This window comes from Melanerpes formicivorus, unplaced genomic scaffold, assembly GCF_026170545.1.
Source record: "Melanerpes formicivorus ecotype bairdi unplaced genomic scaffold, bMelFor1.0.p_v2 SCAF_16, whole genome shotgun sequence".
NCBI classification, from domain to species: domain Eukaryota; kingdom Metazoa; phylum Chordata; class Aves; order Piciformes; family Picidae; genus Melanerpes; species Melanerpes formicivorus.
This window is the reverse complement of record NW_027142368.1, coordinates 3,693,198-3,716,451: the sequence shown is the minus strand read 5'-3', so window position 1 is coordinate 3,716,451 and position 23,254 is coordinate 3,693,198. Positions and strand designations below refer to the sequence as shown.

General features: G+C 41.1%; 1 protein-coding gene across 3 annotated transcripts in view; it reads right to left on the bottom strand.

Moving 5' to 3' along the window:
- The window catches only part of ANO3 (anoctamin 3), a 204,606-nt gene that overhangs the window by 47,103 nt on the left and 134,249 nt on the right, over positions 1 to 23,254 (bottom strand). For 2 of the 3 annotated variants that reach the window (XM_068147815.1, XM_068147817.1), the window contains exons 5-10: positions 16,438 to 16,590; positions 15,478 to 15,578; positions 9,902 to 9,946; positions 5,887 to 6,018; positions 3,621 to 3,727; positions 1,535 to 1,590 (exon numbers count right to left, since the gene is read on the bottom strand). In XM_068147815.1, the coding sequence (XP_068003916.1) occupies positions 1,535 to 1,590; positions 3,621 to 3,727; positions 5,887 to 6,018; positions 9,902 to 9,946; positions 15,478 to 15,578; positions 16,438 to 16,590 (594 nt within the window). The remainder of the gene's footprint in view (positions 1 to 1,534; positions 1,591 to 3,620; positions 3,728 to 5,886; positions 6,019 to 9,901; positions 9,947 to 15,477; positions 15,579 to 16,437; positions 16,591 to 23,254) is intronic. The other variant, XM_068147816.1, reaches the window with a different exon arrangement.

Genomic DNA, 23,254 nt, shown 5'->3' with positions numbered 1-23,254 from the left:
ATTCCTTGGGAGGAGAGCAGAGTTCCCCAGAGCAGTATTTCAGAGTTAGCCATCAGACAGATTCTTGACCCTGGTAGCCCCATGTCATTTACTCATCTCAATTTTTATCATTTATTCAAAACCTCAAGCATTCCTTGCCACTGAAAGAAAACCATTTCCTTGTTACAATCTGTTGACCCTCTGGTTTAAGAATGAGTTAAGAACAAAGCTAAACATAGCAAAGAGTCCAGTTCCACACATTTCTCATTACAGTTAGCAAAGAGGCATAGCGAAAACATTAACACAGAGTGTGACCTTTGTCACATCTAGGAACACCTAGGAACAGAACATTGACTTCTTTTCACACTCCTCTGGGTAAATGACTGCAATGCATAAAGCATTACCCAGTACTGCATATTTTTAAACCTTTCTTTTTCTCCCCTGCTTTTTTTCTCCACAAAAGAGTTAAAGTCTCAACGTTCCCATTTAGGCTGAATTTTCACTCACTTGTTTGAGTGCTAAAGAAGAAAGACAATAAAACAAAGCTGAGAGTGTTCAACCACTAGCCCTTAGCACCAATCAAGTAGCAATTAAAGTTAAGAGTGGCTTAAAAATATGACTTTGAAACAGCAGCTTGTGCTATAGCAAAGCAACATATACACAGCATGGATGTGACACCATGGTTTTGACAGCCACAGAAAGCTTCACAGGGTTTTCTGGCAGCTTTTCCCTGAGGTCACTAAAGCACAGCCAAAGTGTTAACAACAATGTTCAATTATTTATCTAAAATGCTCCTCCTCTCTATTCCCAGTATTTAATTATTAATGCCATTAAAAAAAATAAACCAAAATTACTCTCAGCAATTTGTAAAGCACAGGTCAGTCCTCTGAAAGATGAGACCAAGTTACAACGCTCAGCCTGAGCAGCCACAGAGTTTGCAGCTGCAATTACCATGGTACTAATGGGCATATAAAATGACTGAAGATGTGTGGCTTGCTTCTTTCTTTTCAGCACTCAAAGACTGCCTGAAAAAGCCACTGAAGTCAAACACATTTTTCATTTACTACAGGGGTTTCCTGTCTGTAGTAGACTTTAACCTTCTGAAAAACATACTGTCCAGCAGAAGTGATCCAGAACCCTTCAGAAAAGACTAATTAGGAAATAATCAACCAGCCTTCCTAACAGTGATCAGGTGCAAAAGTAATTAGAAAAACAGAGTATTTCATAGGTGGCAGGCAAAAATCATTTACAACAACAAATGGGAATAATTGGGAACAAGTTATATTCTCATTAAGAACTCCACAGGCAATGTCCAGTTCATAAAAGAATAATTATAACATTCCAGTTCATGAAGAAAGTGCTCCAGAAAGTTATTATACTAAATTATATGAGAAAAGTGTTTTAAGTCAGTATTAAAGTAAGCCATAAAGAAAAAAGAATCTCAATAGATTACACAGTGAAATTAAAAGTTTGCAAGGCAAAATGAAAAATAAAGTAGGATCTCAAAACATTAGTGCTGTAATCTAAACAGAAAGACAAAAATTAAACAGGTTACCTCATGTGGTGGAAATGCTGCCTCATATGTTCCATTATTTAGCAGCCTATTAATACCTAAAAAAGAAAAAAGCTTTAGTTCCTATACCAATTTTTGTCCACATCTGATTTCAAGCAGTGTGAATTTTTCAAGTTACATACTGGGAATGTAACTTGATATCAGGTGCTCAGGATGCTGTTAAACATGACAATAATCAATAATCCCACCAGCTGTGCAGGTCTTGCTGATGCCTTGAGATTTGTGGCTCTGCCAAACTACAGCAACTTTCTGAGGGCCACTCTCTCCAGCTTTTCTCTAACAGTCAGGTGCAAGTACCAGATCAAATGTGAGAAGATAGTTACACTCATGTGGTACTCATCAGAGCAGATGATACAGATTTTATGGGTGACCAGATGATCTGACATACACAGACAATGGTCTGGACAGACAATCCTCCAGGCAGCAAAACCCCTGCAGGTTCAAAAGTTAACCTCTTAATTAATTTGAAATATAAATCAGCTGAGGGAGTCTGTGTCAGAGGAGTCCTCTGCACCATGCTGGCTCGAGCATTTTGGATCAGTTCCTAGTGTCTTCCTAAAACCAGATTTGTTGTATTTTCCAAACACAGCATAAGAAATAATAAACAACCAGTAATAATTATAATAAAATATTTCAGTGGTCTGTAAGAGCACACTCATAGCCAAGAGTTTCCCTGAGAAATAAATACTGATGATTTCACATTTGTCCAAATATGCAAATGATGCTAAACCAATATCCAGATGAAATTTGCCATCGTCAGTTTCAAAGGCATTATATTTGAACTCCTTTTCTATGGTTTTCCTACTACTGATTTTATTCAGGAACTCAAGCAGCAACTTTCTGTACTTTCGATCATCTCCATATGTATAAGGTTTAAAAATATCTCTATAAATTTAATTCTTAATTTTAATTCCTGCAGAACCAGGAATCATACATAACACTCCTGTTTCTTGCAAAGGAAAATTAACAGTTAGACCTTCTAACAATTAGTAGTGTAAAAGAGTGTTGATATAAACTGAATTTAGTCTTCAGGTCAACTGTTTCTGAGCTGCATGGAAACCTCAAAGAAGTTAAGCTCATATTGATTCAGATGGCCTGGAACAGCTAGGCAGTGGCAGAATCTAGTCCTTGAAAACATTCCAGAGTTTCCTGAAATTTATGTTATCTTGACTGTGGTTCTCAATATCATAATATCTCCAGTTTATTTTAAGGAACAAGAAGGCCAATGGCATCCTGGCCCGTATCAGGAATGGTGTGGCCAGCAGGAGCAGGGAAGTCATTGTGCCCCTGTACTCAGCACTGGTTAGCCCACACCTTGATTACTGTGTCTAGTTCTGGGATCCTCAATTTAAGAAGGACATTGAGACTCTTGAGTGTGTCCAGAGAAGGGCAACAAGGCTGGGGAGAGGCTTTGAGCACAGCCCTGTGAGGAGAGGCTGAGGGAGCTGGGGTTGTTTAGCCTGGAGAAGAGGAGGCTCAGAGGAGACCTTATTGCTCTCTACAACTACCTCAAAGGTGTTTGTAGCCAGGAGGGGGTGGGTCTCTTCTCCCAGGCAACCACCAACTGAACAAGAAGACACAGTCTCAACCTACACCAGCAGAAGTTTAGGCTGGAGGTGAGGAGAAAGTTCTTCACAGAGAGAGTTTGCCATTGGAATGAGTTCCCAGGGAGGTGGTGGAATCACCATCTTTGAAGGTGTTCAAGAGGGGATCGGACGTGGCACTTGGTGCCATGGTTTAGTAGTAATGAGGTCTTGGTGACAGGTTTGACTTGATGATCTTTGAGGTCTTTTCCAACCTTATTGATTCTATGATTCTAAGTAATTAGGTGAAAAATATTGCCAATTGCTACTGTCATTAAAAAAAAAAAATCATTGCTGTGACATTCCTTCCCTTCTGACACTGACCAATTTAAAAGATGCCAGGGAATGGCCACACTCATTGAGTTTATTCAAATGTTATTTTTCCAGACAAGTAAAGATTGTTATAGCTTTGTAAAAGTAAACATTTTTATACCTTCAGGTTAGGAAAAAAAGTAAACAAATTAAACCCCAAGCAGTTTTCTCACCCATTTTGGATTTTCCATCTTCATACTTCGTTCTCTGCAGCATGTGATGCACAATTCTACTTCTCGTGGAATTGCTGAAGAAGCTGTCCTTGTTGTTTATTGTAAAGCTATTGAAAGAATGAATGTCTCTTAATATTCAATGCAAGGGTGTTGAAAGATAGCTGCTCTAGTGTTCTGACAGTGATTTATCTGATCTCTACTCTCCCTGGTTGCTGCACAAGTTTTCAGGTTTTTACATCCTTTGAGCATCTTCTCAGGTCTAATTTATAATCAGCAGAGATTGCTGGGAAAACAGAGCAAGTAAAACTCAATTCTAGAATAGTTTACCATCTAAGTGATACCTGTTCTGGAGGTAAATAATTAAACAAAGATCTTCAGGAGTGGTTGTTCCCAGATTCAAGCTGCTTATGAGTTGGCTGTCATGGAACTACCGGAACCACTCTTCAGTGATAAAAAAAAAAGGAAGCATTTCCACGCACTGGACACTTGAGTAGCAGCTCCACAACCACTTCCCCTTAGAGAATCCTAGGATGGAGCCATATAAAGCATCCGCTCCCAGATGGCTCTGGATTCCAGCCACAAGAGATCTGACACGCAGAGCTTTTGCCTACTTAGCTGTGCCAAATGTGACACTATTAACAGTTGATGACATCATCTGAGTTAGTTGAGAAATAACACCAAAACCAGGTGATTAATCCAATGCAATATAGTCAATTACTGGGAAAAAAACCCCAAACCCTAGATGAGAGTACAAGGTAATGATTCTGTCTTTCCAGGTTACATACAGTATAGAAGCACACAGCTTCTTTACTGCAAAGGAAAAAATGCCTATTTAGCCCAACTTATATTTCTGTTTAAAATGAACATTTCTGCCCTAAAGTAATTACCATAAAATACTTCAAGAAATAGCAAGAATTTTAAAACCTAACTTTTTGGGTCCTGAACAAATGTACAGCTCATCACCATCACCACACTGATTTGGACAGTCACAGTCTTCATTTGCTATATACGGATTTATAGTTTGAGAGACAAAAACATTCTTAAAATCAAGATCTGATAGGAAGGAAAAAAAAAACCACCTCATGCTGATTTTAGCTTGATCCAAGTGCTCCCAATTTCAACAACTGTTACAACTTTTGCTGTTTGAGCCAGCAGTGTGCCCAGGTGGCCAAGTAGGCAAATGGCATCCTGGCCGGTATCAGGAACAGTGTGGCCAGTAGGAGCAGGGAAGTCATTCTGCCCCTGTACTCAGCACTGGTTAGGCCACACCTTGAGTCCTGTGTCCAGTTCTGGGCCCCTCAGTTTAGGAAAGATGGTGACTTGCTGGAACGTGTCCAGAGAAGGGCAACAGAGCTGGTGAGGGGTTTGGAGCACAGCCCTATGAAGAGAGGCTGAGGGAACTGGGGTTGCTTAGCCTGGAGAAAAGGAGGCTCAGGGGAGACCTTATTAATAGCTCTCTACAACTACCTGAAGGGAGGTTGTAGACAGGCGGGGTTTGGTCTCTTTTCCCAGGCAACCAGCACCAGAACAAGAGGACACAGTCTCAAGCTGTGCCAGGGGAAGTTTAGGCTGGATGTTAGGAAGAAGTTCTTCATAGAGAGAATGATTGGCCATTGAAATGTGCTGCCCAGGGAGGTGGTGGAGTCTCCATCACTTGGAGGTGTTTAGGAAGAGACTGGATGGGGTGCTGGGTGCCATGGTTTAGTTGATTAGATAGTGTTGGATGATAGGTTGGTCTCAATGATCTCAAAGGTCTCTTCCAACCTGGTTAATTCCTTTCCTTTCCTTTCCTTTCCTTTCCTATTCTATTCTATTCTATTCTATTCTATTCTATTCTATTCTATTCTATTCTATTCTATTCTATTCTATTCTATTCTATTCTATTCTATTCTATTCTATTCTATTCTATTCTATTCTATTCTATTCTATTCATCTTTTGCCTAAATAAAATATGTAATTAATCAAAGCAAACTTGAACAAGCATTGGCATTCTGTAATGCAACAAAAAGAAAAACTTCCAAAGCAAGAAGACAGTTTTCATTTTTCAGTTGAATTTCTGCCTCTACATCTGAGTGACCAGCAAATAACAAGTAACAGAGGGTGGACTTTGGATTTTAAGAGAAAACCCAGGGAAAATATCAAATATGATGCTGGGCATTTGCCAGTGACCATCTGCTAATGGCTTCCTCTATGGCACTTGCTTAGAAGTGAGAAATTAAAAAGTCCCTGCAGTCTCTGGTGCTGCTTTCCTCATTCCAGAACTTACTGGTGGATACGTGCCCGGCTAAAGGGTGCTGTGTAGCAATCCGTTTCTTCCAGATCAGGCAGGGCCTCCTTATCAAGCTTCATTGGGTTTCTGGGCAACCAACTTTTCAGCTCTCTCATATTCCTCTGCAAACTGAGACAGTAAGGAATCAGATTTACATTCTCTCATCTGGTTGTTATTTCTATTTCCAGCACTGCATATTTAATGGCATCATTCTAGAAATGAAATGAAAGCAGGAAATCTTCACACCAAGTAACTAAAAGAAAACAAGGAGTTAAGGAGCAAAATTAGCAGTATTTATCAATGATCTTGCACACTTTACTTGAGCACATCCTAAAATTAGTGGGATTATGGTTTGAGATGAGGCTGGGGTATTTTCCAAGGCTGTTCCTCTGGCAGATTTGTGGATGCTTATGATCTACTCAAGAAGGAATCTTTAGTGCCTACTTACTTTCTCCAACCTCACTGGACAAGGAAAGTGTAGCTCCTCCTCCTTCCTTTGCCTGGCAACCTGAACATTAAAATTTGTGCAATTTGACAGCAAATACAGTGCTGCTCAGGAGAACATTTTTATGGTTTTCTGATTTCAACAAGTCCTTCCCCTGCAAAATGTTCCTCAAAATACAAGGGCTGATGCTGCCTAACAAACCACTATAGCTAAATATCAAAGAAGGTATTCTATACAGATATGGTTAAACAGTATTTAGACAAAAAAAATCTAGGTATGGTTTCTGCAGTTCCCTAAAAAAGTGACATTACAAAATAGAAACTGAGCATAAGTTTTGTACTCCTCATTACATGATGTGCTGGTAAAATAAAGGGCTTGCTTCCACTGGTAGCTTGCCTAAATAGTCTCAGGACGTAGTTTATATAGGGGTAAATCTAGTGCAGTGCAGTTTATATTCAAGCAAATATAGTCACCTCCTTAACACAACTCTGCACTCCCTGCTGACCTTTATTCATTCCATACTGAAATGCAATGAAATATGAGGATTTGAACACTAGGTCTCATATTAAACATGTGCTATATTCTGACACTATAAGCATATCAGCGATCCAGAAAAGGTCTAAATTTTACAATAAACATTCCTTAAATGATAAGGGGTTTTAGCAGGATTTAGGCATTATTCAAGAGAGGCAATTCTGTCAAATTTGCTCCCTTCTGGTGAGACCTCACCTGGAGTACTCTGTCCAGTTCTGGAACCCTTAACACAGCAATGACATGGAACTGATGGAGTGGGTGCAGAGGAGGGCCACAAAAATGATGAGAGGGCTGGAACACCTCTGCTACAAGGACAGGCTAAGGAAAGCTGGGATTGTTCAGCCTGGAGAAGAGAAGGCTCTGGGGAGACCTAAGAACAGCCTTCTAGTATCTGAAGGGGGCTACAAGAAGGCTGCAGAGGGACTGTTTCCAAAGGCCTGTAGTAATAGGATGAGTGGCAGTGGTTTGAGAAGATTCAGATTGGATGTTAGGAACAAGTTTTTTACCTGGAACAGGTTGCCCAGGGAGGCAGTTGAGGCCCCATCCCTGGAGATATTCAAGGCAAGGCTTGAGAAGGCACTGAGCAACCTGATCTAGTGGAGGTTGTCCCTGCTCACTGCAGGGTGGTTGGGACTAGCTGACCTTTGGAGGTCCCTCCCAACCCAAACCATTCTATGATTCTATGAATATGTATGCATGATATATAAATCAGAGAATGGTAGGCTTAGAAGGGCCTCCAAAAGTCATCTAGTTCAACCTCTCTGCAGCGAGCAGGGACATCCTCCACTAGATCAGCTGGTGAATCAGGTTCAGCTAGGGTGAATAGTTTATTGCCTGCGCTAGACTGAAGCACAGCTATCCATTTGATAATTAAGAGTAATAAATGATGACAGAGTGAGTTGCTCTCAGGCAGCAAAGCAACCTTAGTAAAAGTGCACCTCTTACTGTCAACATCAGCAAAATCAGTTCTACCTCAGTTTGACAGAGTGTCAGAAATCTAAGCCAAATGTGCGATCAGAATTTTACATTTACATTTTAAATCCCCAAAATTTTCCTCTTGCTATATATTGCCAAGCTATGGGTGCACACTCTGTCTGTCACTGGTTTTGCACTTGATAGACACCACTCTTTGACACCAAGCACTACGAGCCAAAGAACAGGAGACTATGTCGTACAGTTGAAACAGAGATACCAGATATAAGAAAGCAAGTCTACCAGAAATTTATCTTCTGTCCTTTCATGCTCCTAATAATCTTTTGTAGACTTTTAAAAGGACATTTATAGATATATACATCTACTATATAACCACACTGATAAATTCAGAACCACACATGTCGCAGCAGGCGTCTCTCATGCTCTTAAATTACAAAAGCTCTACAGCCTTAAACTTTTACCCTCTTTATAGAAGAATTTTTATATAGCTTTTCACTGTAGCTCTTGCAAACTTCACTTAATAGCTTAGAAATATTAATGAGATTTGCTAAATGACACAGCAGCAGTTAAGTTTGAAGAGCTGTAAGATGTGAGGCAACAATGACAGGAGTAGAAGTTAAAATGATGAGATGTGTATGTCAGCAATTTCAGAGTTAGCTTTCATATACAAATGTAGCTTACTTCCCCCCCCCCCTTTTTTATTTTTCCCCCATACTATTCCTTTGTGCATGGAATGCCATAAAAATAAAGTACCAGGAAAAAAATATTCCCATAAGCATTCATCCCCAACTTCTCACAAAGTACATCACAGGTAAATGCATTTGTCTCAAATGAAAAAAAATCAATCTGGCACGAGCAGTGTTTATGACTTGCTTCACAGGTACTGTGCAATTTTGGTTGCATGTTTCAGGCATCTGTCCTTCTCAATAAGGAAAATACATTTACTTCATGTCTAAGGTGTGCCAGATGGATTACAGATGAAATGAGACAGTTTTGCAGTAAAGCTTCTTGATTTTGCTTTCCATTACAAAGCACATCACCAGCATTTTTCACAACGCACACTGAAATGGAGCAAGCATGTGAATGACTGGGAAGAGGAAAAAAAGTGCAGTTGTAAATTTATGTAATAGATTGCTTTATTTCTCTGTATTTTATCTGCTGATGTGTTTAAAGTTTTCTCCCTTTACCGTTCAACGGTGCTCTGTTTTTGCCAGCTGATTATCTTGCAAACCGATATCATGAGACTACTTATAATTGTTCCTGAGAAATGATGAGAGCTCTTCATCATCTAAAGTAACAACAGGAGAGCCCAAATCATGTGTAACCTCATCTTAAGATCTATCTTGACAAAAGCTGTGCTAGATAATTATGTCAGGAGATTTCCCTCAAGTATAAATGTTCATATCTTTTCCATAGACATCTCTACAGCTGACTAGAGCAACGGGGAGTGATTACTGCTCTCTGCATCCCCAGCTCCCTCATGTTCCTTTCGCCCACTGCTGTGGCCTCTTGGACCCCTCTGGCTGGCAGAAGCAGCAAAAGCAGCAGAAGCTGCAGGTGAGTGTTGTATGTACCTGCCTCCCAGAGAGTTAAACAGCTTTCACTGCAGTGTACAAGCTATTCTGTCAGCTAGCAAACAAATTCAGTACAGCCTTTGGTGTGTGGTGTTGATTTAGTCCCGATCACCAGGACACAAATGAGTAAAGTTATGTTTGCATATCTAAAGGAAGTAGCTGGCTACCAGAATCTGAAACATAACACTCAAAAGAATCTCTCATGCTAAAGAAATATGCCTTGGTAACAGCAGACATTAACTGTGGAGATAGCTCCATGTATTAAATCCTTCCTACCAGGCTAAGACCTTTTTTTTTCTTTCCCTGGCATAAACACTTCTGCATTACTAAAATGAGAACTGGCAAAGCTTTAAGTACTGCATCTTGTTACAGATGAATATTTTAACACTTTGAGCTGACATATTTTGAGGTTTCAGGAAAACAGTCTAATTTTCCAGTTTTCCTGGATAAATTTACAACTGCGAATGGATTTTCTTTAGCAGGGTGACTATCTGGCAAAATTAGAAGCTACACATCACCCACCAACCTGCCCATGGTTTTGCTCCTCCAGTCAGTGTAATAACATTTTTTCCTGAAAGAACAGCAAAAATCAGCTGAGAAAAATCAAGTAGGAGACAGTTGAAAAGGACATAGACATTATAAAAGAGCACTGGACATTTTTTAAAGCATGCATTTTCATAGGCAGAAAGGTGGGAAAAAACCCATTTGAAAAGGCATCTTACAGAGAGTAAGTCATTAAAATGCTGTAATTTGACATATTTTGAAGTCCAAAACCTGTTCCTGTCTCAAAATTAAATTTTAGGCTTGTAGCAAATGACAGTAATAGCTACTCAATAATGCATTCATAAAGCACACATCGGAAAGGGCTCAGTAAAGGGCTCAGTGGCATCATGCTAGCATTCATTCCATGTCGTCTTTCTTAGCTTTTATTTCATGCAACTTGCTTTAGAAGAATTACCAGGGTATTAAATGCCTTCTGCACTCTATGCATCCAACACCATAAGCACTTAAAGCCATACACAAGACCACAGTGATTACCACAGAGGCTTTTGAAATGCTAGAACAATTTGCTTCTGTAACTGAAACACTGAGAATCCTTTTGTAATACAGGTATAACATATACTGTGTATCTGCCAACACATTTAGCTATGACGCCATGCTAAAACAGTTCTGGGATTCTGGGTAAGAAAAAATGTATTTTTACATTTCAGCAACAGAGAGAAATACTTAATCTGTGTAATAAGTCTGTTGATTCCGTTTGGTTTCCTGCTGAGGCAAAATGAACCTAAAAAGGATGAGTTTAATTCTTCGTGTATTGCTCAGGGTATATTTAAGAGACTGTAACTGAATGCCAGGATTTGGCATGACTGAGCAAAAGGACAAGAGTGCACTTGTGTTACAGGTCTGTAGGGAAGGTGAGCTCCCCTCTGCCATTCTGTATGAAAAATGGGCAGCCAGTAACCACTGATAAAACAGATAAAAGCTGGGAGAAACAATCTGTTCTTAGAATCAGAGTAACTCAAGTGGGAAGAGACCTATAGGCATCACTGAGTCCATTTCCCTGCTCCTTGCAGGACTAACTACTTCTGCCGGGTTCTACACACTGGCCACAACAACCCCATGCAGTACTACAGGCTGGGGTCAGAGTGGCTGGAGAGCAGAAAGGGACCTGGGGGTAATGGTTGATAGTAGGCTGAACATGAGCCTGCAGTGTGCCCAGGTGGCCAAGAAGGCCACAGGCATCCTGGCCTGGATCAGAAGTAGTGTGGCTAGCAGGAGTAGGGAAGTCATTCTATCCTGTACTCAGCACTGGTTAGGCCACACGTTGAGTACTGTGTCCAGTTCTGGGCCCCCCAATTCAAGAAAGATGTTGAGTTGTCCAGACATGTCCAGAGAAGGGCAAGAAAGCTGGGGAGGGGTTTGGAGCACAAGCCCTATGAACAGAGGCTGAGGGAGCTGGGGTGTTTAGCCTGGAGAAGAGGAGGCACAGGGGAGACCTTCTTGCGAAGGAGGCTGTAGCCAAGTGGGGGCTGGTCTCTTCTCCCAGCCAAGCAGCACCAGAACAAGAGGACACAGTCTCAAGCTGCACCAGGGGAGGTTCAGGCTGGATGTTAGGAAGAAATTCTTCATAGAGAAAGTGATTTCCCATTGGAATGTGCTGCCCAGGGAGGTGGTGGAGTCACCATCACTAGAACTGTTTAGAAGGAGACTGGATAAGGCACTTAGTATCATGGTTTAGATGATTAGATGATGTTGGGTGATAGGTTGGACCTGATGACCTCCAAGGTCTTTTCCAACCTTGTTAATTCTATATTCTGTAACAACTAGTTCATTGTAATTGTGGTAGAATTGTATGATTTGAGCTTCCTCTCTCACCTGAATGAAGAAAATAGTTACCTCAGGAAACCAATAGATGTCATCCAGTTGGAGAAGTTTGATTTAAGTAAGCAAGCTCAAGACTTAAAAGAAAATCAGTCAGAACATGTAACTGAATTATAAAACGTGTGGTCTCAGGATGTTGTTATGGAAGGCCAGATGGCTATTTCTGATTCCATGAAAAGACATCAGGAGCTAGTACAAGCAAAGATGAAGATTTGAACTCTGCCTCAGAAAGTCTACAAGCCACAGCCTCCAGAAAGAGAGAAGGCATCACGAAACACAGCTCCAGATTTGCTTGGTTTCTGTATTAGACACTGGATGCTAACACAGCAAAACAGACTTTTCTTCTATTCTGCTACATCCACTTTGTCTTCATTATCTAACTGAGTTCACTCTTCCTTTTTTAAAAAGTACAGAAACTAAAGAAATAGCTTTTTTGAAATACTCATAAAAGTGTTAGATTGCAATGCCAAGGGAATTCCTATTAGAATCTTTTTAAAGAGAAAAGAAATGAGAAAAGTTCCTATTTCTCACAGAACTATTATGGAGGCAGAGGTTGGCTGTGGGCTTCTTCTCCTTGTGGGCAACGAGGCTGGTGAGAGGCCTTGAGCACAAGCCCTATGAGGAGAGGCTGAGGGAGCTAGGGTTGTTTAGCCTGGAGAAGAGGATGCTCCAGGGAGAACTCATTGCTGTCTACAGCTACCTGAAGGGAGGCTGTAGCCAGAAGGGGGTTGGTCTCATCTTCCAGGCAATCATAGAATCAATAAGGTTGGAAGCCCTGGAATGGATTGTCCAGGGAGGTGGTTGAGGCCTCATCCCTGGAGGTGTTTAACACCAGGCTGGACGAAGCTCTGGCCAGCCTGATCTAGTGTGGGGTGTCCCTGCCCATGGCAGGGCGGTTGGAACTAGATGATCCTTGTGGTCCCTTCCAACCCTGACTGATTCTATGATTCTATGACCTCAAAGATCATCAAGTCCAACCTGTCAGCCAAGAGCCCATGACTACTAAACCATGGCACCAAGTGCCACATCTAATCCTGCACCCTGCGAAAAATAAGGCAGCCAAGCTCTCAGCAGAAGCTGCATTCTCAAGATGAGAGCAATAATAACCAGCCTGGAGACAGAAAAAGGATTTATATGAAGAAGACCCCAGACTCATGTATTAATATTGAACCACTGTGCAAGGGTTGGAGAACTTAAGATTGTAAGGGGATAATTGCTCAGGGATTTCTTTGTTCAGGGTCCCTCTCCAGAGGCAGAACAAGAGGACACAGTCTCAAGCTGCACCAGGGGAGGTTTAGGCCTGAGGTGAGGAGAAAGTTCTTCACAGAGAGAGTTGTTAGCCATTGGAATGTGCTGCCCAGGGAAGTGGCGGAGTCACTGTCCCTGGAGGTGTTCAAGAGAGGATTGGCCATGGCTCTTGGTGCCTTGGTTTAGTAGTCAGGAGGTGTTGGGTGGCAGGTTGGACTTGATGATCTTTGAGGTCTTTTCCAACCTTACTGATTCTATGATTCTCTTAACAAATTTACATGTTCCATTCTACAGCAAAACACAGCTTTTTATGCACCTGTGGGGTACTGAACTGAGTGGGATAGAAGGAAGTCCAGAACCAAAGAAACATGGAGCAGACACTTGGGGGAAACAAAAAAAAGGAGAATATATTTATGTGTCACTTAATAAACACACACAGATCTGAATGCCTTCCAAATAAAGTAGTATGCTAGTATTGAAGCCAGCACTTTTTTTTTCTGAAGAGCTCTACTGACCTGTGAAGTTATGAAAATGATGAAGAATTCAAACCACTCCTAAATCCTAACCAAATTCTGTGACCTGAAGTATCAAAAGCAAGAAAGAACTATTTTTGCATGGGAATTTACATTGTCTATGAGTGTGTATAAACATATGCAAACACTTCTATATTTAAAATGCTGACAAGTGTTATTCAAACTAGAGAAGCTCAAACATATGGAAGGCGACTGCCACAGAAACCTGGTTTTTATATGGAAAGGACTTTGAAGGCTTAACAGGATATGTAAACAGCATAGAACTGGATATGTGAAGTGAGTTTTGAGCAAAGGATGCTTCATGATGACTGTTTCTGGCTTACAACCAAGGCAAGAGAGACAAATTTTGATAGCTGAAATGAGGAGGGATGTAAAAGATAGAACACTTGGCAATTGAGGTAAGATGCCAATGGTATCCCGGGCTGCATAAAAGCAGCGTGACCAGCAGATTGAGACAGGTGATTCCACCACTTTGTTCTGGAACCTTCAACAGAGCAAGGACATGGAACTCGTGAAGCAGGTCCACAGATGGGCCATGAAGATGATCAAGGGGCTGGAGCACCTCTGCTACGATGATAGGCTGAAGGAGCTGGGGTGGTTCAAACTGCAGAAGAGAAGGTGCTGGGGAGACCTAAAAGCAGCCTTCCAGTACATGAAGGGGGAACACAAGAAGGCTGCAGAGGGACTGTTTCCTGCAAAGGCCTGCAGTGATAGGATGAGGGGCAATGGTTTGAAATGAGAGGAGACTTAAATTGGGTGTTAGGAAGAAGTTCTGCACCATGAGAGTGGTGTAACACTGAACAGGTTGCCCAGGGAGGTAGATGAGGCCTCATCCCTTCAGATACTCAAGGTAAGGCTTGAGAAGGCTCTGAGAAACCTGATTTAGTGGAGGACGTCCCTGCTCACTGCAGGGGTGTTGGACTGGATTACCTTAGGTCCCTTCCAAGCCAAACCATTCTATGACTTCCCACGAGTCACACATCTTTGACATCCAGTTACTGCTATGACTCCTGATGATGTTGAAAGCACACTATATGCTCTTCTCTCTCTGGAAGAAGACTATCAACTGATTTTAAAAAAGTCATTTACTTCTTTTAAAATTTCTGTGTGATTGCAGGAGATATTAACTTATCCTACAGATATATAACAAACATTTATGGTAAGATCATATGTTAGAATTTGTTTAACACATAGACAAGGAACTCCACTTACTTCATCATTCAAGTAAAAGGAAAGTTAGCGGGTCAAGAAATAAAGGTATCTCATTTTCTTCAAAGTATACCAATATGGGAGACACAGAAGATACCAGATATTTCTGTCATTTCACTTGCCTTTGAGTAAGAGTTTGGAAATACCCTGAAATCATGGAGAGGGGTTGGTCTCTTCTCCCAGGCAACCAGCACTAGAACAACACAGTCTCAACCTGCACCAGGGGAAGTTTAGGCTGGAGGTGAGGAAAAAGTTCTTCACAGAGAGAGTTGTTAGCCATTGGAATGGGCTGCTCAGGGAGGTGGTGGATTCACCATCCCTGGAGATGTTCAAGAGGGGATTGGACATGGCACTTGGTGCCATGATGTCTGTGGTGACAGGTTGGACTTGATGATCTTTGAGGTCTCTTCCAACCTTGGTGATTCTGTGATTCTGTGAATACCTAAGCTCTGCCAAGGATATCCAAAACAACATGTGAACTATTAATACTGTTTTCTAAAGCCATCTGCTCAGTTGGAAGGGAAACTTGAAAACCATAGGTAAAAGTGGAAAAAAAAGAAGAAAAAGTGTCTGTTATTTGCTTCTCCTCTCTCCACATCACCTCATTAAATTAAGTTTAAGCATACCTGGCTGTAATTCAGCGAAGGCTGCACTTTAGCCTTAAGGTAAGTAATGAAGTTCTAATATTAACCATAAAATGACAAGCTTCTTAAAATAATTTCCACAATACCTGAAAGGCATCCTGATGTTCATCCTTTCTGCATACTTGCACAGTGTCTCCCAGGGACAGTGAATCTTAACAAACATGATATCACTGTTTGTAACAGCTGGCTGTAAAGAGCGGTGAGAAATAAGGACATAAGAATGATTCAAACCTTCATGGCACTCACCATTCTGAAAGCATTCTTCAGGGTCAAATCCTGGTTTTAGGCCCGAAGTGGCCATGCAAGTCTGAAAACACTATAAGCACTCTCAGCTAGGCAAAGGAAAATTCAGAACTAAACCCTGTAATAGGAGTAAACCAGAATGACACCCATACAACTAAACCCAATTATTTTTAGAAGCCCTTCTAATTCTCAAACCTCTAAAATGTTTCAGTATTAAAAAGAAAAAAAAAAGGAAGGAGGGATCTGACAGTGAAACTTCATGCTCTGCATAGAGTCTGAATTGCATTTTTAATACCATTAAAACAAGAAACCTTTAATTTCAAGAATATTCAGAAGCCCAAAGAGCAGCACTTAAATTGTAGACTATCGTAGCTCAAAGAGCCCGATGCACACTAAGCCAGGCAAATCAGAGATGGATTAACTTGACCTCTTTAAAACCAGAGAAGTTTAGTGTCGTGCATTCTGCTGAAAGACACAGAGGCTGTATATTAAAGCAACACCATCAGTTATTGAAGCTTCTTCTGGCTTGCAGAGCTGGCAGTTTTGCCTCTATACTGAATGACACCTGCTACAATTTACAAGTGATCATACTTTGGGGGGTGCTTACATGCCCCTATGTGCATAAACAAGCAGCTCCTAAGACATGTCAAACACATTCTCTAACAACTGCTATTATTAATTCAATAGCATTAAACAAAGCTTGACTGGAAAGGCTTGCAAGAAGGTCAGAGAGCATTTCTAAATCAAATAAAGCCTAGCAATATTATGATTGATTTTTACATCATATAAGCCGCAAGACTCACCTCTCGTTCTAACATCAATCCCTCTGCTCTCAAATTCTTCTCAAATGTGCTTCTTTTCTCTACCTGTGGGCTTGACTTTTTGTAGACCAAGATGTAATCAATGCGTTTTTTGCCGTCTTTGAAGAAGAGGCCTGATGATGCCATGGCATCAGCCTGGAGAACGTAAAACACAAACACGCTGAATGTGGCGCTCACAAATATGAAGAGCCCCATCTTGAATCCTGGGTAACACAGCATTCCCTAAAGCATGGAAATATCCACACAGCCACAGGATGAATATAAAGAACAGGTCATAAGAACAGGCAGCTCATACACACCAAGCATTCAAGGCTTGGAATCAGAACAAAACAAAATAAACCAGCTCCATCAACCCCATGTTAGAATAATAGAATCAATAAGGTTGGAAAAGACTACAACTACCTGAAGGGAGGTTGTAGCCAGGTGGGGGTTGGTCTCTTCTCCCAGGCAACCAGAACAAGAGGACACAATCTCAAACTGCACCAGGGGAGGTTTAGTCTGGATGTTAGGAAGAAGTTCTTCATATAAAGAACGATTGGCCATTGGAACGTGCTGCCCAGGGGGGTGGTGGAGTCACCATCACTGGAGGTGATTAGGAAGAGACTGGATGGGGCACTTGGTGCCATAGATTAGTTGATTAGTTAGTGTTGGATGATAGGTTGGACTTGATGATCTCAAAGGTCTCTTCCAATCTGGTTAATTCTATTCTATTCTATTCTATTCTATTCTATTCTATTCTATTCTATTCTATTCTATTCTATTCTATTCTATTCTATTCTACCCTACCCTACCCTACCCTACCCTACCCTACCCTACCCTACCCTATCCTATCCTATCCTATCCTATCCTATCCTATCCTATCCTATCCTATCCTATCCTATCCTATCCTATCATCAAGTCCAACCTGTCACCCAGCACCTCATGACTACTAAGCCATGGCTTCAAGTGCCACATCCCACCTCTTTTTCTAGTTCCTTCAGTTGTGGAAAAGCCTTGTATGGTATTATATAAATTTCTGCTAATCCTTACTTCCCAGCAGAAATCAGTAGTATATAAAGACAAGTAGATTAAACCAAGTTTCTCAGCTCTCTACCTGGGCAAATCTTAAAAAACAAAGAAACATATTTCCTCCAAAAGAGAAATAAAAAGCTCTGATGATTTGCATGTTTTTCCAGATATTCCTGCTGAAGGGCTTTTTTCAGTGTAGTGATAACAATGTTTAAATCTTTTCTAGTTCCTTCCTACCATGCTTGCAAACAACAGGGATTCTCTGACCTTAATATGGAAAACCCTGCTTTACATGCTGCTGCTGCAAGCTATTTTTGCATTCTGTGTTTTGCATGACTCAGAACAGACAGTGACTATATCAACTAGTGTCAGACTATGAAGACTTTGAAATTGGAAAAGGTAAACTGAGATCATAGATGCAATGATATAAAGATAAAAGATGCAGAGGTTTGAAGGTGAGGTAGTAGACTATGGATGTGCAAGTTTGAATACGCAAGTTTTCAAATACCCAAAGTCTTTTTCAGGTTCAAGACACAAGCAATGAATCTGCTCTTCAGCAGTGAGTAAGTCCAGCACAAGTATTTCACAGAAACAGACTAGAGCTGCTTTTGTGGTCCATGAAGCGGGCTCAGGGGAGACCTTATTGCTGTCTACAACTACCTGAAAGGAGGTTGTAGCCAGGAGGGGGTTGGTCTCTTCTCCCAGGCAACCAACACCAGAACAAGAGAACACAGTCTTAAGCTGTGCCAGGGGAAGTTTAGGCTTGAGGTGAGGAGAAAGTCCTTCACAGAGAGAGTTGTTAGCCATTGGAATGTGCTGCCCAGGGAGGTGGTGGAGTCACTGTCCCTGGAGGTGTGCAAGAGGGGATTGGACGTGGCACTTGGTGCCATGGTCTAGTAGTCATGAGGTCTTGGGTGACAGGTTGGACTTGATGATCTTTGAGGTCTTTTCCAACCTTTTTGATTCTATGAAAATGAGATATGAAAAGCCTACCCAAAATTTCCCTATAAGAACAGACCTGGAGCTTCTCTTACACAATATCTGCTCATACAATTTCTGTACAAACATTCTGCAAATGATATCTATCTTTTTGTAATACATTACTTCTGCCTTTCTTTGGGTTATTATTTCAGTTATAAACCACCTGATTTTTCATCAGTCTTGGAAAAACATATTTGCTTTCTCAGCTTAACAGCAGCACGTAATTATGCCCTCAGATGCCTCTGTACCAAACAGAATTCCTTAGGGGTAATATTCAATAAATAATGAGTTGCATTGACACTGGAGAGAAATTTTTTCATCTGCTCATCTCAGGCACTTTTAGAGTGCTACCACCACATGTTCAGATGTGCAATAGTGAAGCCACTTACCAAAATTGTGCAGTGAACTTGACCTAAACTCTATTGATTTCAGGACTGATTCATTTCAAGGCTACTGGCACTGCAGCTTCACTTCAGTGCAATTCTCAAGCCATGCAGTCAATCTGTATTAGCAGGAATATCTGTGCTGGTAAAAGAATCTATCTGGTGATTTAGGTGGGTTTTTTTTCCAGTTGATCTGAAGAAGCTCTATAATGTGCATGGAGAACAGGGAGCAGTAATTTCAAACAAAACCTATGAGCCAAGGTATATTTGCTATTAGCTATCACAGTATCACAGTATAACTAAGGTTGGAGGAGACCTCGAGGATCATCGAGTCCAACCTATCAACACAGACCCCATGACTAGACCATGGCACCAAGTGCCACGTCCAATCCCCTCTTGAACACCTCTAGGGACGGTGACTCCACCACCTCCCTGGGCAGCACATTCCAATGACGAACGACTTGCTCAGTGAAGAACTTTCTCCCCACCTCGAGTCTAAACCTCCCCTGGCGCAGCTTGAGACTGTGTCCCCTTCTTCTGGAGCTGGTTGCCTGGGAGAAGACACCAACCCCTTCCCGGCTACAACCACCTTTCAGGTAGTTGTAGAGGGCAACGAGGTCACCCCTGAGCCTCCTCTTCTCCAGGCTAAACAATCCCAGCTCCCTCAGAACTAGCTGTACCTAAGACAGTGAATATCTGCTGGTTTGGACTAAGAAATATCTGATTCTTTTTTTTTTTGACCTTATCCTAGACACAGTGGAGATGAAAAGCATCAGAAGAAATATTTTGTGCCAAACCCTTGCTCTCATCTATTCTTTTTAAGATTGCCTGTATCACCTGAAAAATGTGTACAAAAAGGACTGAACAATGTTTGTCTTTCTCTCTAGCCCTCTTCATCCTCTGCATTTTTAGGTTGATTCATAGCCTGCGATTAATATAAAAAAAATAACATGACATACTGCTTCCAAGTCTGAAACAGCACAAAATTCAAAATATTGATAATAGAATAATAGGATAAACCATGTTGGAAGAGACCCTCAAGATCTTTACATCCAACCTATCAACCAACACTATCTAGTCAACTAAACCATGCAACCAAGCACCCTATCAAGTCTCCTCCTAAACACCTCCAATGATGGCAACTCCACCACCTCCCTGGGCAGCACATTCCAATGGGCAATCACTCCCTCTATGAAGAATTTTTTCCTCACATCCAGTCTAAACCTCCCCTGGCACAGCTTGAGACTGTGTCCTCTTGTTCTGGTGTTGGTTGCCTTGGAGAAGAGACCAACATCTTCCTGGCTATAGCCTCCTTCAGATAATTGTAGAGAGCAATAAGGTCTCCCCTGAGCCTCCTCTTCTCCAGGCTAAACAATCCCAGCTCCCTCAGCCTCTGCTCATAGGGCTTGTGTTCCAAGCCCCTCACCAACTGTGTTGCCCTTCTCTGGACACGTTCCAGCAAGTCAACATCCTTCCTAAACTGAGGGGCCCAGAACTGGACACAGGACTCAAGGTGTGGCCTAACCAGTGCAGTGTACAGGGGCAGAATGACCTCCCTGCTCCTGCTGGCCACTCTGATCCCGATACAGGCCAGGATGCCATTGGCCCTCTTGGCCCTCTTGATATTATCACTCAACTGATGTTTACAGTTTGTACAAGACCAAAAAAAAAGCTTTCAAGTTAATCTGGAAAAAGAAGCTTTTGCTCAAGGGAAAAAAAGAAAAGAAAAGAAAAAGAAGTATGATACAAATATTTAGCAATGCTACAAAACAAAGAGTTCACATTTCTATTTGACTGTGGTTCATGAAGAATTTAGGATTTAGCCAACATGGGGGGATTTTTCACTAAACTATTTTTCAGATTGTAATTAATAAGCAGTGTTCTCTTTCCAAAGTGGGAACAGCTGTTTTTCAGGCTTTCTCTCTCCAATTAATTTAAATAGCACAGTTCACAGAAATTATAACTATTTCAGCTCCACTGATTTCAACTCTACTGTTCTGCTCTGCAGAACAAACTTCTAGCAAATTTTCAGCCCACCAGAAATGAATAGTCTGGAAAAGGTGAAACCATTTCCAACAAGCAAATCTTAGATTCATGTAAGAGTAACTGCTTAAACATAATTTCTTGGCAGTTGGCTTCTGACAGACTTTGTGAGTTGCTTTAGAATATATCTGCAAAATAGTTTCATCTCCTACTCTCAGAAATTACAAGGTCAAGAAAAGCACAACGTGAGTGCTAGCCTGGCAGTATGGATGGAGCACATTGCGCGCCACCTGAAGCAGGTTATTCTGACTCAGGGTACTCAAACAGGCAGGCACAGCTTCTACATTGGTAGTTCAGGCAGCAAAGAGTCTGTGTTTCAATTCCTGACTTCAGCAACTGCTGTTTATTTAATAAAGAGAATATCAAGAGAAAGTTTCACATTTATATAGATAACATCAGTTCTCACAACAGGAGCATTCACTTACATAAGTGCCGACTGAGACAGCACACAAGAATTAAGCCCCCACAGCACGATATGTTTATTTTGTCGCTACAGCAGACAGGATGAAGTTCAGCTTTCCTCCATGTGGGTGGTGTAGTTTGGATTTAGATTTGTAAAATTACAGAAAAGAAAGCAGATATACCAGCAGTCTAGTATCTGGGGATCCAAAAGATAGATGGATGAATACAGCACCTTCTCATACAAGCTGCATCCCAAATTTGCTACATTTCTCTCCCCAGCCTCTTTTAATTTCATGGTGTTGATGTTTAAAACAAAATTAACTTCCTCCCTAAGACAGACTGTGAATTCTGACAGCTAAACATGCTAGAAAAAAACAATTTTAATACATTCTTATCAATAATGAAGCAATATACTAACAAGAGACTTAAATGCCTTGGTTTTGTTTTGCTTTGTTTTGTTTTTCCCTGGGGTGACTGTAAGAAGAGAAGGACAGGGAAGAATCTCACTAGCAGAAAAAGTGGTGCTACTACTGGAAATGGAACCACTGAATTCAAGCACAGAGTCCAAGAATCACAACTTCCTAGTAGCAGCACCTCACCAGTAGCTAATTATTTAGAGACAAAGACGTAGGGGAAAGTTGTAGAACCAGAAAACATTGGGGGAAGAATGAAAGACAAGTAACAGACTTTGCTTCCTCGTGGAAACAACTTGTTCACTAACCTGCTGCTGACACATAACAGATTTGTAAACATCACCTTCAAGTTTACTGGCATGGAGTCTTAGAACACAAACAGGACTGTAAGGAATGTCCTATTTATACCCACATCTACCTCATCTATATCTATATCATCTATATCTATATTTAAAATCAGTCTGTACACTTGCAAGGAAAATCAGCTTGGAATGGAGGAGTAAGAGCGGGAGAATGAAGCTTGCAATGCAAAACACACTGGCTAGCAGAAATGGAGAAGGAAAAGCAGTTTTCTGCATCTCTTTAGGTCTTGTTTCTTTACGAGATGTTTTAGAAATAATTAGGGATGAGTTCAGAGCTATTAAAACATGTATAAGACAGAAGTAGCCATGGAAACAATTTGAGGAACTAGGACAGGAATTTTGACAGAGGTTAAGTCTCATGTGTGAAATTCTTGGGCGTGCTAACCACCTAAAACTGCAAAATCTGTATGAACAGCTTTCCTGTTCTGAGTAGAATGGTTATTTCTCATAAAAGAAGGCTTTCTTCCAATATAATTTATTAATGTTCTTATAACTTAATAAGATGCTTTTAAGTAGAGCAATTACTGGCTGATTCATGAAAACCACCTCATTTGTTTTGATTACTAATTCTCCCTAATACTGTTACCATGAACTCAATAAAAATCTTCAGCAATATTCACACTGAAGGATGCCACCATTTCAGTGGTTAGTATCCACATTCAGAGCTTGAGAAGAGGAGGTTCAGGGGAGACCTTATTGCTGTCTACAACTACCTGAAGGGAAGGTGTAGCCAGGTGGAGGTTGGTCTCTTCTCCCAGGCAATCAGCAGCAGAACAAGAGGACGCAGTCTCAACCTGCACCAGGGGAGGTTTAGGCTGGATGTTAGGAAGAAATTCTTCATAGAATGATTTGCCATTGGAATGTGCTGCCCAGGGAGGTGGTGGAGTCGCCATCACTGGAGGTATTTAGGAAGAGACTGGATGAGGTGCTTGGTGCCATGGTTTAGTTGATTAGATGGTGTTGGATGATAGGTTGGACACGATAATCTTGAAGGTCTCTTCCAACCTGCTATGCTCTATTCTATTCTATTCTATTCTATTCTATTCTATTCTATTCTATTCTATTCTATTCTATTCTATTCTATTCTATACTTCCTGGAAATAAAACCATTTCTGATGCTATCTACAATGGGCTCATTGCCATAAACAAAAGTAAGATTCCTAATTAATGCTTGCTTTGTTTCAGGGCGTTGAAAAAAAACCCTTAA